This window comes from Bufo bufo, chromosome 5, assembly GCF_905171765.1.
Source record: "Bufo bufo chromosome 5, aBufBuf1.1, whole genome shotgun sequence".
In the NCBI taxonomy this organism is placed as follows: Eukaryota; Metazoa; Chordata; class Amphibia; order Anura; family Bufonidae; genus Bufo; species Bufo bufo.
Window position 1 is genome coordinate 513,945,675 of NC_053393.1, and position 16,598 is coordinate 513,962,272.

Below are 16,598 nucleotides of genomic sequence, written 5' to 3' on the forward strand. Positions count from 1 at the left end.
GGCTGTAACTCAAGATCAGTACAAAATAAGTAGTGCTATTTTTATGTAGAAAATTGCTTTTTACTTAGAATAAATCCATTTGTCACTTTTTTATAAAGACAGGAAACCTGTGCTTACCTCCATTGTCCTTGAGATGCAGCGCAATCTTTGTGTCATCTGAAAAGGAAAACAAAATAATCTGTTTTATCAATAGTTTCTGAAAATATAATTCAAAGCTGGCGACTAATATATACAGTAGTATACACGTCTGACTAATGATATATATTATTATCAGTTTGACCAGGGAGTGGTAGATAATTAATACAGTAGTCTGGGACCTCCTTATACTAAATAATTTAAAAGTTAACTTTTACTTAATTATTTAAATTGTCTAACATTGATACAAAAAGTACTCAAAATAATCAGTAGTCTAGGTACGTTTTAAATAATTACGGTAAGTAAAAGTTAAGTTTTATATTATTTATTATAAGGAGCTCCCAGACTACTGTATTAAAAAGCTGGCGACCAATATTGCCTCACGTTTACAAAAATAGCCACCTCAGCTGAATAAAAAAATACTATAAAAAAATGTATCAAACATTGTCTAAGGCTCTGACTTTTGATTTACTGATATATGGACAATATTAGATTTTCAGTGGAAACCCTTTTAAAAATAAAAAATAAAAAACAATATGGTGATCATCTGAGCAAGTCTAAGAATTGGCCTCCTCCACATCGTATCCTTGTACGCAAGTCATTAAGATGATCGGCTGCCCGTGTAATGCATGGACGCGCCAGGTCCGCCAGAGCAAAACCCCTTCATTCAGCCCTCCATTCTGGCAAAGATAGGAGGATCACCCACTCCTCTGACTTACCCTCTGTAGGAATGCTGCTTGGTAGATGAGATGTTATTAATCTTGACGTTGAGGTATAATGTCTGGATGTTGTTACTTGTGTTCTACTGGTGGTGTGACGTGGGGCTGTGGTGGTTGCTAAGAAATCTTCACAGATCTTCTCTTTGGACTATTTAGGGTGAAATAGAATATTAGAAAGCAAATCGAAACAGAACTTTAGAAAGCAAAATTATATTTAAATCCTTACAGCAAATGAGTTTTGTCAACTTCCATAAGAATATACACTGCTCAAAAAAATAAAGGGAACACAAAAATAACACATCCTAGATCTGAATTAATTAAATATTCTTCTGAAATACTTTGTTCTTTACATAGTTGAATGTGCTGACAACAAAATCACACACCAAAAAAAAATGGAAATCACATTTTTTAACCCATAGAGGTCTGGATTTGGAGTCACCCTCAAAATTAAAGTGGAAAAAAACACTACAGGCTGATCCAACTTTGATGTAATGTCCTTAAAACAAGTCAAAATGAGGCTCAGTAGTGTGTGTGGCCTCCACGTGCCTGTATGACCTCCCTACAACGCCTGTGCATGCTCCTGATGAAGTGGCGGACGGTCTCCTGAGGGATCTCCTCCCAGACCTGGACTAAAGCATCTGCCAACTCCTGGACAGTCTGTGGTGCAACGTGACATTGGTGGATAGAGCGAGACATGATGTCCCAGATGTGCTCAATTGGATTCAGGTCTGGGGAACGGGCGGGCCAGTCCATAGCATCAATGCCTTCGTCTTACAGGAACTGCTGACACACTTCAGCCACATGAGGTCTAGCATTGTCTTGCATTAGGAGGAACCCAGGGCCAACCGCACCAGCATATCGTCTCACAAGGGATCTGAGGATCTCATCTCGGTACCTAATGGCAGTCAGGCTACCTCTGGCGAGCACATGGAGGGCTGTGCGGCCCTCCAAAGAAATGCCACCCCACACCATTACTGACCTAATGCCAAACCGGTCATGCTGGAGGATGTTGCAGGCAGCCGAACGTTCTCCACAGCGTCTCCAGACTCTGTCACGTCTGTCACATGTGCTCAGTGTGAACCTGCTTTCATCTGTGAAGAGCACAGGGTGCCAGTGGCGAATTTGCCAATCTTGGTATTTTCTGGCAAATGCCAAACGTCCTGCACGGTGTTGGGCTGTAAGCACAACCCCCACCTGTGGACGTCGGGCCCATATATCACCCTCATGGAGTCTGTTTCTGACCGTTTGAGCAGACACATGCACATTTGTGGCCTGCTGGAGATCATTTTGCAGGGCTCTGGCAGTGCTCCTCCTGTTCCTCCTTGCACAAAGGTGGAGGTAGCGGTCCTGCTGCTGGGTTGTTGCCCTCCTACGGCCTCCTCCACGTCTCCTGATGTACTGGCCTGTCTCCTGGTAGCGCCTCCATGCTCTGGACACTACGCTGACAGACACAGCAAACCTTCTTGCCACAGCTCGCATTGATGTGCCATCCTGGATAAGCTGCAATACCTGAGCCACTTGTGTGGGTTGTAGACTCCGTCTCATGCTACCACTAGAGTGAAAGCACCGGCAGCATTCAAAAGTGACCAAAACATCAGCCAGGAAGCATAGGAACTGAGAAGTGGTCAGGTCACCACCTGCAGAACCACTCCTTTATTGGGGGTGTCTTGCTAATTGCCTATAATTTCCACCTGTTGTCTATCCCATTTGCACAACAGCATGTGAAATTGATTGTCACTCAGTGTTGCTTCCTAAGTGGACAGTTTGATTTCACAGAAGTGTGATTGACTTGGAGTTACATTGTGTTGTTTAAGTGTTCCCTTTATTTTTTTGACCAGTGTATTTAGAGATGAGCGAATTTTGAATAAATTCGATTCGCTGGTTCGCTGAATTCTTCGGGAAAAATTCGGTTTGGTCCGAATATATTTGCGGCGAATTATGTTAAAGAAACGGCTATTTCCTGGCTGATGAGAGCCTTTATAGTGGTGTAGAACACTGTGCCTTGTAGTAACACGCATAGAGAGTCTGCTTTGGTAGTGAAATAATACTGTGAGTCCGTATGACATGCAGATGACAGGCGTCTCTCTTGGAATCACTGCACACTTCACTTATTAGGGCAGTTACGGGGCCAAAACTGACCAAATAACTCAAGTATGAACTCAGCCTTTCAGGTCGATGTTAGCCCCAAGAAGAAGCGCACTCCTTTTACACCATCGCCAGCTGGTTCCACATAGATGTCTACAGAACCTGTTCTATTAAAAGCGTATAATAGTAGAGCCCCCCGGACAGAGTGGAGAGGGTGTCAGCAGTAAGTTTTTGTTGACATCACTGATTAATTTGTCCTTTCTCTGATCCGTCAGAACAATAACCCACAAAAAACGGATCCTGTCTGTGGAGCATATGCCTTCACTCGGTCAGCATTTGCTCAATAATCCATCAGTATTGCTAATGCCCAAAAAAACAGGAGTGGATCCAAAACAGAGATGACACGTGAATGGAATATTTGCATGTCTTCTGTGTTTTGTACCCACTCCTGCTTTTGGCTACCAAATCATAAGCCAATTCTGATGGGACCATACGGGTCTTACAGCTGCTACACAGACAGGATCCGTTGTGCGTCTTATTTTTCCTTCCTTCTGACAGATCAGAAGAAAGGTCAAATAAATGATGATGTCAGCCAGGCCGAAAGGCAAAATAGTGGCCCAGTCATGAAGTGGGAGGGTGGGAACAGCATGAGAAGTCCACAGATTGGACCTATGACATAGTGGTGAGGTGGAGGCAGCATAAGGAGACCATAGAGTGGCCCAATGACAGAGTCTGGAGGTGGCGGCAGCATCAGGAGGCCACAGAGTGGCACGACGATGAGAGATTGTGAAGGTGGCAGCAGAATGAGGAGGCCACAGAGTGGCATGAAGAGTCTGACAAGTACCACCTGCCTAAACATTGTACAGACCAACTACCCCCTTCATGACAGCAGTGTTCTCTAATAGCAGTGATCTCTTCCAGTAGGATTATTCCCTGGTCCCACAGTAAAAAGTGTTCAGGAATGGTTTGGGGAATAAAAAAAATTCAGGATATTGATTTGGCCTCCAAGTTCTCCAGATCTAATTCTAACTGTGCATCTGTGGGTTGTACTGGAAAAAATTTCCAATCCATGGAGGTCCCACCTCACAACTTTCAGGACTTAAAGTATATGCTGCTAAGATTTCTCCTACAAGGCACATTCAGCCTTAATAGGTCCGAGTCACTTTGTCAACACAATAGGAACCTATACAATATTAAGCAGTTGGTTTTAACAATATAGCTGTCTCTCTAGCTGTCTTAGGCCTCATGCACACAAACGTATTTTGTTTCCGTGTCCATTCGGTTTTTTTTTGCGGATAGAATGCGGACCCATTCATTTCAATATGTACTAGGCAGTGACAGATATACTTTAATGTGAGCCAGTAGTGAGGGAGTTCAGTATTACATTAGGGGTGTTGGAGGATAGTAGGTTGTTAACGTATTACACTGAGGATGAGAGCAGTGTTTACTAGTAGTTATTAATCACATCCTATACCCCAACCCTGCTTCCTCACTTAGGATATCATGCAGGAGCCACAGATTCAAATATTATAGGTACCTAGCTAGATCTACTGTGTGTATTATAGGCCGCTCCCAGTTGAATATATAGGAGCAATTGTGCCTGTGTATATATATATATATATGTACTCAGCTAGATCAGCAGACAGTACCATAATAGCTCCTAAGTATGGTATTGTGTGTTTATAGATATCATAAATGCAGTTTCCCCAGTTTTAAGTCAAGTAACAGAATAAAGTTGGTTTGTTATTTTTATTTTAGCGTCCTTCCAACAACTGTGTTTCTGCCATAAAAATGATGTGTTTTTACATAAAAATAGACATATGTACGCACAGAATTTAGAATATCTGTGAATAAGTCGAGATAATATAATATATTTAGAGATGAGTGAATCGAATCAGACGAAGTGGAATTTGATCCGAATTTCCGGAAAAATTCAATTTGCAACAAATGCAAATTTCCTCGCGCTTCTTGGTAATGAATCGCAATTTTTCCTAAAATGGCAGCTATACGTGTAAGGACTGAGGACATGGGGCAAGGAACTCTGGGAAGGCAGGATCACCCAGATTGACATGCATGCATGCAGCCAATCAACAGCCACAGCTGCCACAGCCTTATAAATACGGCAGCCATTTTAGATTATTCCATTTTCCAGCGTTCTGAGTGCAGGGACAGACGTGAGAAGGCGCTAGGGACAGAAATAGGAAAAACCTCATTGCGTACAAAGAAACTGCAAAAGAGGATTTATAAGTGCAGGTAAAGGATAGGGAGGAATTATTTCACAGCATCTTAGCGCAGGGAAAGACGTCAGAAGACGCTAGGGACAGTGCTAGAAAAGCGATTTACAAGTGCAGGGAAAGATTATTTGGGGATCCAAATAGCCATTATACAGCTCTGTCATTCCAGCAATTTGTTCTTGGGGTGCAAGTGCTATGTTGAAAAGCCTTTAGTGGCTTATATCTGTGGAAAAAGTATAAAAATAAGTATAAAAGTATAAAAATATATTCTCAGTTCACTTCTGCAGTTATGTGTTGAAAGCGTTTAGTGGCCTATTTCAGTTCAGAAGGAAAAAAATATACGCACTTCACTGGTGCAGTTATTTGTGGTAAAAGCATTTAGTGGCCTATTTCAGTACAGAAAGAAAAATATATACGCACTTCACTGGTGCATGTATTTCTGCTAAAAGCGTTTAGTGGCCTATTTCAGTACAGAAAGAAAAATATATTCTCCGTTCACTTCGGCGGTTAAATGTGTTGAAAGCATTTAGTGGCCTATTTCAGTACAAAAAGAAACATATATTCTCAGTTCACTTCGGTGATTATATGTGTTGAAAGCGTTTAGTGGCCTATTTCAGTGCAGAAAGAAAAATATATACGCACTTCACTGTTGCAGTTATTTGTGGCAAAAGCATTTAGTGGCCTATTTCAGTACAGAAAGAAAAATATATTCTCAGTTCACTTCGGTGGTTATATGTGTTGAAAGCATAACTGGGAGTCAGCAGGGTGGCAGCAGTCAAACGTGCCCGGCGTAGACCACCTGGTTAGCAGCAGCCCACCTGCCCGGGAAGTAGTGGTGCAGGGGGTTCACGGAAGCAGCTGCGGTAGTAGTCAGTCAGTGTGGACTGTTGGGGGGGAAAATCACCAAATCGGTGGTGTGGCAGATTTTTGTTAAGCCGGTAGAGGAGGTTAACATGGCCATATGTAGAATATGTGGGCAAAAGGTGAAGTGTGGCCAGGGTGCCAATGTTGGCACCACAGCCCTGCGTCAACATATGCAGCGTCACCATATGTGGTATCCTGATGCTGCTGCTACTGCCATCTCTACACTATGTCACCTTGCCACTCTGTGGTATCCTGATGCTTCTGCTGCTACTGCCATCTCCACACTATGTCACTTTGCCACTTTGTGGTATCTTCCTGATGCTGCTGCTGTCGCCACCTTCAAACTCGGTCATTGTGCCACTCTGTGGCCTCCTCCTGATGCTGCTGCTGCCGCCACCACCACCATCATTGGGCTACTCTGTGGTCTCCTCATGCTGCCACCAACTCCAGACTGTGTCATTGTGCCACTCGGTGGCCTCCTCATACTGCTACCAACTCCGGACTCTGTCATTGTGCCACTCTGTGGCCTCCTCCTGATGCTGCTGCTGCTGCTGCCGCCACCTCCACACTTTGTCATTGGGCCACTCTGTGGTCTCCTCTTGCTGCCGCTACCTCCAGACTCGATCATTGTGCCACTCGGTGGCCTCCTCATACTGCTGCCAACTCCAGACTTTGTCATTGTGCCACTTGGTGGACTCGGTGGACTCCTCATACTGCTGCCACCTCGGTTATTGTGCCACTCATTGGCCTCCTTATACTGCTGACACCTCCAGACTCGGTCATTGTGGCACTCGGTGGCCTCCTCCTTATGCTGCTGCCACCTCCACACTCTGTCATTGGGCCACTCTGTGGTCTCCTCATGCTGCTGCCAACTCCAGAATCTGTCATTGTGCAACTCGGTGGCCTCCTCATACTGCTGCCAACTCCAGACTTGGTCATTGTATTACTCGGTGGCCTCCTCATACTGCTGCCAACTTCAGACTTTGTCGAGGAGCCACTGTGTGGCCTCCTCATACTGCTGCCACCTCCACAATCTCTCATTGTCGTGCTACTCTGGCCTCCTCATGCTGCTGACACCTCCACACTTTGTCTTCAAGTTGTCACATGCAGATGAAGGTCAGGATCCAAGCTTTTCCTATCAGAATATTACCTCCACCAGCTTGTTGCCTTTCCATGGTGCATCCTGGCACCTTCCCCAGGTAAGTTACGCACCCAAAATTGCCTCTTCAAGTGATGTAAATGAAAATAAGATTCATTATTACTGGTCTTCCATTGCTCCATCACATCCCCATTGCAGCCATTTTGGACAGTGGCACTAGGACTAGTCTGCAGCTATACAGTTCCATTCAGTGACACATTTCCATTAAGGAACAGTGATTTACCAAAGTCTGATCCTCACAACACATTTGTGGAAATCTATCATGGCATGTACAAAAGAGATTTCTGAGAACTTAAGAAGAAGAGTTATTGATGCTGATCAGGCTAAGTTACAAAACCATCTCTAAAGAGTTTGGACTCCACCAATCCACAGGCAGACTGATTGTGTACAAGTAGAGGACATTCAAGACCATTATTACACCCCCCCCCTCCCCAGGAGTGGTTGACCAACAAAGATTACGCCAAGAGCAAAACGTGTAATAGTCTGCAAGGTCCCAAAAGGAACCCAAGGTAACCTCTAAACAACTAAAGGTCTTTCTCATGTTAGCCAATATTAATGTTCATGAGTCTACCATCAGGAGGACAGTGAACAACAATGGTGTGCACAGCAGGATTGCAAGGAAAAAGCTGCTGCTGTCCAAAAAGAGCACTACTACCTGTCTGTAGTTTGCTAAAGATCACCTGGACAAGTGAGAAGGCAATTCTAAAAATGTTTTGTGGAAAGATGAAACCAAAATAGAACTTTTTTGGTTTAAATGCGAAGCTTTATGTTTGGAGAAAGGAAAACACTGCATTCCAGGATAAAAACCTCATCCCACCTTTGAAACATGGTGTTGGTAGTATCATGGTTTAGGCCTGTTTTGCTGCATCTTGGCCAAGACCACTTGCTATCATTGATGGAACAATGAACTCTGAATTATACCAGCAAATTCAAAAGGAAAACGTCAGGAGATATGTCCTTAAAGAGGACCTTTCACCTCTCCTCACATGCCTGTTTTATTAGCTTCATGCATTTCCCATGTGATAACAATCCTGGGACATCTATTCTTATGACTCTATGTTGAGACATACCTTTATTATTTCTACTAGAAGTTATGAAATACTTGCTAGCAGTCTGCAGTAAGGGTACAGAGGGTTAGTAACCAGTTGGGGTGTGTACCTGTACACTGCCAGTGTAAATACCATCCTATACCAACAGGTGGGATGAGGTACACCCTATAAAGGGACCCTACCAAACTACTGTGAATGTAATCACACCTTGTGAATGTAATCACACTACTCCGGTACAATCCCATATGACACAGGACACTGACAATTTTAAATAGATTTTTCTTCTTTATAGTGTGTGTTTTCAAATAATTAATAAAGATATAATTTTAACATTAGTTAGGGACCCCTACAGGGATTCTAGGTCTCAACAGACCAATGCTGTATTTACCTGTACAGACTCGCTCTATCTAATCAGTACTGCCATTTTCAGACTGTGCAGGTACACCCCCCCAACTAGTTACCTCCCCTCTGTACCCTTACTGCAGACTGCTAGCAATTCATTCATAACTTCTAGTAGAAATAATAAAGGAATGGCACATCATAGAGTCATGAGAATAGATGATCCAGAATTGTTATTACATGGGGAATGCAGGTAGCTATTAAAACAGACAGGTCAGGAGTGGTGAAAGGTCCTCTTTAAACAAAATCTCAGGAGAACATGAGTCATGCAGCAAGACAACAACTCTAACCACATAAGTCGTTCTACCATTAGAGATATCGCGAACATAAAATTTTCCGTTCGCGAACGGCGAATGCGAATTTCCGCAAATGTTCGCGAACGGGCGAACCGGGCGAACCGCCATAGACTTCAATAGACAGGCGAATTTTAAAACCCACAGGGACTCTTTCTGGCCACTATAGTGATGGAAAAGTTGTTTCAAGGGGACTAACACCTGGACTGTGGCATGCCGGAGGGGGATCCATGGCAAAACCCCCATAGAAAATTACATAGTTGACGCAGAGTGTGGTAAGTTAAATTCGCAATGCGATTAATATAACCTGTATTAATCGTATTGCAATTACAACTTAGATCTGAGTTCCTAATGGTTGTATTGCTAGAATATAACGGATTGAGAATATAGTGCTATATTCGTCAATTCTAGCAATACAACCATTAGGAACTCAGATCTAAGTTGTAATCGCAATGCGATTGATATAACCTGTATTAATCGCATTGCGATTACAACTTACTGTAGATCCAGTGGGTTTGTGAGGGGGGGTGCGGTGGGTACGGGCCGCACCGGGTGACACCAGTCTGATGGGGTGTCACCCGCTGCCCGCCGGCGCAGGAGTTCTCACTCACAAGTTCAACTTCTAAACTTCGCAAGCAAGCAAGCAAGCATGTCGCGCCGTCACGTGGTAAAGGGGGACGGGGGTGTGACTCACTGCAGCCTGGTGAGTGGTGGGGCGCCGCGGTAGCTGCCCTGCAGAAGTCTCTGGTGCCGGGAGGAGGAGGTAGTTAGAGCGGCTCTGACTTTATAGACCAAATTATTTTAATAATACCCCAATAATAATAAGTTAATAACCTAACCCCATTCATAAATTACTGGTGGATTATTATAGAGACGGCCCCAGGCCAGGAGACATAAGGGGTTGGGTTGAACTGTGGGCTGGGGCCACCCGGCCACATTTACTAATCTTTGCTCAGGGGGGCCCTCATAAATATAGACCCACATGGTGTGGACTGGTCATTTTTACTAAGGAATATAGTTTAAACGTTTATGTGCAAAAGAGAAAATAAGACTCTGGGTCTATGCAGATATCTGATTGGAGCTGACTTAGTGACTTCTTTTTTTCTCTCTTTATCTCTTTATTATGGCTTCGGGGTGGGCAGGGGTGACACCATTTTCTACCGCACCGGGTGACACCAGCCATAGCAACGCCAACCATTAGGAACCCAGCTCTAAGTTGAATTCGCAATGTTAATATAACCTGTATTAATTGCATTGCGATTACAACTTAGTCAAATTTGTTGACTATACTGTATAATAAAAGATCTCTTAATACCAGACACTTCAATTGTGAAGCTCATTCAATCAAGGTCTAGGCAGCGCCAAAGCGGTCCGCAACAACGTTTTTTAAAGGTTATTTCTCTTCATCTGCTACCTGCCATAAGCACAGAGGACCGCGGCCGCAGCCCAAGACAACCGCATGCTGGTCGGGACACCAAATAACCAGCAAAGCGATCTACAGTTGTTGTGGCTCTTCACAACATCTGCTAAGCAGACTCGTAAGCTTTTTAACACAATAAGGAAGCATTTAATGCACATGTGGCGCTCCACTCTCCCAATTTTATCTCTACATATATTACAAACCAGCCTTACTCCAGTCTCAGTTGTCAAATTCAAGCACGGATGTATTCAGCTGCCAATCCTTTTGGTGCCAATTATACAGATCCAACCACTTCTTCAAATCAGAACCCAGTGCCAATTCCATACTCATACAATTCTAGTATAAATGCAAGATGACCATGGGGTTCTTGGCAATAATTTAAAGAAGATCAGAAGACAAAATCTGTGGGTACCATATCTGCATCTTTTCAGTTGACTACTTACTGTAGTGTTTTCTGTGCCAATGACATTAGTAGCTTATGGCACATTTCTAACTTGTACCAGAATTTTTGTATGTGCTTGCATTATAATATTTAAAGTTAAAATGTATCTTCAGTATTTCTTTTTTACAAGAAAATACTTATTTTTATATATTTTCCAATTTTGTACACCAGAGTTTTCCGGGGCAGTCATATAAAGTGTCTGCAACTATGTTTATATTACGGTATTTTGTTATAGGTTTGTGTTCTTTAATGGTTGTGTAAAGAGATCTGAAAAATTTCATGATTTGGAAATCATTTTTACGTATTTGCTGTCTTTTATTAAAAAATTGAATTTTTACTTGCCAGCTTTTGATACTCTGTTGAGCAGCACTGTTAAAGGGAACCTGTCATCAACTTTATGCTGACCGCACTGAGAGCAGCATAAAGTAGTGACAGGAATGCTGATGTCAGCAGTGTGTCACTCATGAGCTAAAGGTAAGTGGTTAATGAAAACCAGCATCATAATCACTGCAGACCAGGCCTGTAAAAGAGTCAAATCTACCTGAGAAGAGTCCTGGTTATTCCTAATCTCCTGCTCTCCTGACCATCTGCTGATGATTGGCAGTTCTCTCCTAGAGAGAAAGGGAGAAAACTAGGTAGAAGCCTGTCAGTCATCAGCAGGTGGGCAGGAGAGCAGGACTCTTCTCAGGTGGCCATGACTCTTTTCCAGGCCCAGTCTGCAATGGTTGTGATGTTGGTTCTCGCCAACCATTTACTTTTAACTTTTAAATGACCGACCGCTGAAATCAACTCACCTGTCTCTACTTTATTCTGCCGTTAATATGGGCAGCATAAAGTTGATGACAGGTTCCCTTTAAGTTATTTGTCTATACCTGTGAACGAATTGTCAGGAAAATTTGATTCTCTAGAAAACCTTTTTTTTTTCCTCTTTTAGGGGCAATTTTTTATGTTTTAAAGCCTACATATAATTTCATAAATAGAACTGATTGTAATCAGCTCCATAGGTGATTATCCCTGAGATCAGATCTTAGGGGCTATGACCAATTAGCTAATTAGCCATTACTATTTGTAGGCATACCCCATCTAGGACGAGCTGTATATGAACATAGAATTGAATTTCCTGAGCATTCCTAAGGATCGTCTGTCTTCAGGGTTCAACTGAGCTCTGAAGACGCCTGTGTGTAACATACAGAGGCTTTCATGCTGCCTCTTGTCACTTCCCCAGCTCTTGCCTCCCTATATGTGTGTAACGCTCCAACGGGTGTGGACCCGCTGTGCCACTTACCGGTTTGTCTTTGGGCCAAACTTAGGAGCGGAATCTAAGTGTTCCCCTGGTCTTCACCCTTTATCCCGCTCCAAGATGTGGAAAGCTGGTCTTAGCTGCAGGGGAGACACCAGGTCGCTACCGCAAGAGGGGTCCCGGTTAAGTGGCAGCTGGCCCCCAAGCACTGGGGATACAGGCAGGTGGAGCGAGCTGTCGCTGGATGGAAGAAGCGCAGCAGCAGAGTCAGATGAAGCAGAGCTGAGTTAGTGATTCAGCAGAGCTGGAGCTGTTAGAACAGCAGAGCTGAATAGCTCAGGTGCAGCAGGTGTAACAAGCTGGACAGCAGACAGAGGCGTGGTCGACAATCCGGATCATACACTTTGGAGCAGTAAGGTACAGGAGGATCAGGCAGAGACGAGGTCATGTTATTACATGGGGAATGCATGAAGCTATTAAATCAGGAATGTCAGGAGTGGTGAAAGGTCCACTTTAAGGACTTGTGTAATAGTTCTCATCTAATTGTAGGTCAAATTTATGTAGAAATATAGAAAATTCTGGAGGGTTCACAGATTTTCAAGCACCATTGTATTAAATATAATAAATAAATAAAGCATTAACTAACTAACTCATAAATTGTCACGTAAGCAGAGACAGTAATGGAAAAAACAAATGTAATTCTTGACTTTGCATTGACTAGAAACAAATGAATTGATACATGTATAATTTATGGATAATGCCATTATCAAGCCTAATTATGCAAGGTTACAATGTTACATTATCGTGTTCCGCACTGTATTTCCATTAGGATTCCATTAGTTTTGTGCCATCTAAAGTGCTCACTTTAAGCCTCCTGTATGGAGCACTGGGTCATATATGAATGCTTTTTAGTCTGAAAAAAAAAAAAAACATGAAGCCTGTCCGGAATACAAAATGCGTTCACCGCGTATACTTACAACCTGTTATCGAGAGCCATTAATTTGTTCTCCGGCAGTTCTAGTGCCCCCTGTTTTATGTAAGTCACAATAAGAGATAATTGCTCTTATTGGAATTTAAAGAAGTAAAGAATTGGATTTAAAGGTCCTTAAAGGGACGTGGTGCGGGAAGGTTACTTTGTACGGTATTTACATACTGTATTGTTCATTACTTATAAAGCGACGATAAACTGTACTGCCCCACGCCCAGTAATGTGTACTAGACCCTAGTGAGCCTCACAATTTAATTTTAAAAGGGCTCCTGATACTGATGACCTGTCTTCAGGATTGTTCATCAATTTCTGATCAGTAGGGGGACGACATCCAGCATCTCCACCCGATCATTTGTTTCTTGCCCGTCCAGAAATTTCTGGACAGTCCATAAAAATAGGCAACTTTTTTCCTGTGTCCATGAAAAAAAATAGATGTGTCCGTGATTTTTTTGAGGCTGGTGGTACTTGACTAGATTATTTTGGTGGTAATTATGATCATTATACAGCTCACAGTAAATGCTGGGAATTAGTTATTATCAGTATGTTGAGCTTTAGACATAGATTACTTATCATTATCATTTATTATGGTTTTCCAATTTGTCCGTAAAAAATGTTGACTGTCCGTGATTTTCTGTTTGGCGACCCTGCTTCTAACAGAACAAGAAGCACAGTGCTATGCAGGGAACAGCTGATTGGTCAGAGTGCGACAATTGGATATTGATGACCTATTCCAAGGATAGAATGATAATAAAGGACCGGCACTCACTTGTAGTTTCCTTGGAGAAATCGTTTATTGCCACATATTGGTAAAATGTGACTCATTTCGGCACAAATCTGTTCCTTCCTCGAAGGCATAGGTTTGTGCCGAAATGCCTCACATTTTAATAATATGTGGCAATAAAATATTTATGCAAGTGAGTGCCGGTCCTTCATTATCATTGTTTGCACGGGACACCTTCCCTAGGACCCGTGCACCACACCACCATAACCAGTGTGCCGACTGATATACATTGCAACTATTCCAAGGATAGGTCATCAATATCAAGAGCCTGGACAACCCCATTAACCTTTTCTACCCCAATTTTCTATTTTTTTGCATTTCTGTTTTTTTACTCCCCACCCTCCTGGAGCCATAACTTTTTTATTTTTCCACTCACATAGCCGTATGAGGGCTTATTAAATTTTTTCCATTACACAGTTTGCGATAAATATTTTTTATGTTTTAATAAGACTGGCGTTTTGAGACACAGCAGTGCCTATGATGTTTATTTATTTATTTTTATTTTAATGGGGGTGCTCCATCTCTAAAGACCCGACCACTGCCGTACATTTACGACAGTGGCTGGAAAGGAGTTACTTAAGGTTGTGTGGTAAGGTGAACAGTAAAATGTATGAGAAAAGTCCCGGAAGGGGTGTATATCTCATCCAGGTTCCTCAACTGGGTGAGATAAGTAAGATCCAGGATGGTGCTTGCTTCAGCGAACATAGTTGCGGAAGCTAATTTTATTTAGTAAATCAAAGGCTGGATTTTATTTGGATTGGGAAGGTAGGTTTGGTTGTGGGACCTTCTCAATCCACCCAATTCCAGGGCATGGTTTTCCCTAACCTGAGGATATCGCAGGTGAAGCCTGCTGTAATCAGTCTGGCATAAATCCACACTCAGTGTGTCAGTCAAAAAGGAGGGAGAGTGTAATCCGGAAACAGAGGCCTGCTGAGGCTCTGTGTGTGTGGTCTCAGCCTGGCTAGGCTGAGGGGCCACGATGCTGGGAGATAGCCTGGAGTTTGGGCGACGCATTGACGCATGCGGCACAAGGGTCACAAGGTCCGAGTTGGGAGGACTGCTGGACCACAATCCCCCAAAAGGGACTTGTATTTGCTACAGCCTGGAGGCAGCTGGACTATTGGGCTGAGAAAGCCGCACCTAAGACAGTGTGTGAACTGTGATGTATAGGTGAGCCAGAGAGACACGTCATATGTTTTAGTTAGAGCCTAGACAGGCAAGTGTTTATTATTTTATGTGGATGTCACACGTGATGAGTTGAAGCTGTGACTTCATTACCTATTTTTGCAGAAATTTTCGGAATAAAGCACGAGTTTGGACATTCTACCCTTGTCTGTTGAAGTAATCTGTGATGGCGACCCCTAAGAGTAAGCGATCCCTTACAGTTGCTTATAAATTATCCATGATCAACATAACACCAATATATTAAATCTTGTAATGTGGTTACCCCTGTTGGTCTTTGTCCCCAGCTCACAAGGGACTCACAATATAATACACGTAGGGACAATTTTTTAATGAGTGTGAAGATGTGGGGTACCCAAAGTGCACCCATAGAATAACAAGGGGAATGGTATTACACACTTTAATCAATGTATGTATCAATTTCTAGGAGGAATATCAGAAGAAAGGCATAATGCAAAGTTCTAAAAAAACATGACCCAAAATTATTTTTGGGAGAATGTAAGTAAAGATTGCTTTTCACTGCACCAGTATATGAAAGCTATTGATGCAATCGTGCAGGTTGGTCCATTTTTATACTGGTAGGAGACTGGGAAACCCAGTATGGACCCAGAGGGTATACAAACTCAGAGCACATTTTCCTCTGGATTCACGTGTAATAATTGGTCAACTACTTTCAAGTCACAAAGAAATTTGGGAATATCTTGGGAATGCAGTTCATTTTCAGTCAGGGGTATCAGTCAGAGGGGCATCCCCCCTGGGATTAGTAGGGATTCATTATTTACAGTTATGCATTCCCAGAGGTTATAAACTGTAAGGCCTCTTTCACATGTCAGTTAATTACAGGCGTGTGCTGTCCGTGATCTCCATTGACTGGTCACATATCCATTGACTATGAGGCTACTTTCACACTAGCGTTCGGAGCGGGTCCGTCTGATGTTTCATCAGACGGATCCGCTCCTATAATGCAGACGTTTGCATCCGTTCAGAACGGATCCGTCTGCATTATAACTTAGAAAAATTTCTAAGTCTGAAAGTTGTCTGAGCGGATCCGTTCAGACTTTACATTGAAAGTCAATGGAGGAAGGATCCGTTTGAAGATTGAGCCATATAGTGTCATCTTCAAGCGGATCCGTCCCCATTGACTTCCATTATAAGTCTGGACGGATCCGCTCGCCTCCGCACGGCCAGGCGGACACCCGAACGCTGCAAGCGGAGGCTGAGCGCTGGCAGGCGGATGCATTCTCAGTGGATCCGCCTCCACTGAGAATGCATTAGGGCCAGACGGATGCGTTCGGGGCCGCTCGTGAGCCCCTTCAAACGGAGCGCACGAGCGGACACCCGAACGCTCGTGTGAAAGTAGCCAAGGTGTGTATTCACACATCAGTGGTTTTTCATTAACTGTGGATCCGTGGTGACACCACAGAAGCATGCCCTAGTTTTGTCTGTCATTACGGATCCCCCACTCACATTATAGTCTATGGTTCTGTGAAAACCACAGACACTACATCCGATTTTCACGGATCAATGCTAGGAGATGCTCTGGAAGTTAATTTCCCCATATCATATAACCTTCCTTTATTCATGGAATATTCCCACTTATTTCCCATG

At 43.1% G+C, this 16,598-nt stretch overlaps 1 protein-coding gene across 1 annotated transcript in view; it reads right to left on the reverse strand.

Moving 5' to 3' along the window:
- The window catches only part of PLXDC2 (plexin domain containing 2), a 308,331-nt gene that overhangs the window by 53,067 nt on the left and 238,666 nt on the right, over window positions 1-16,598 (reverse strand). Inside the window, exons 10-11 of the mRNA XM_040434447.1 lie at window positions 855-1,002; window positions 118-156 (exon numbers count right to left, since the gene is read on the reverse strand). Coding sequence (XP_040290381.1) covers window positions 118-156; window positions 855-1,002 — 187 coding nt within the window. The remainder of the gene's footprint in view (window positions 1-117; window positions 157-854; window positions 1,003-16,598) is intronic.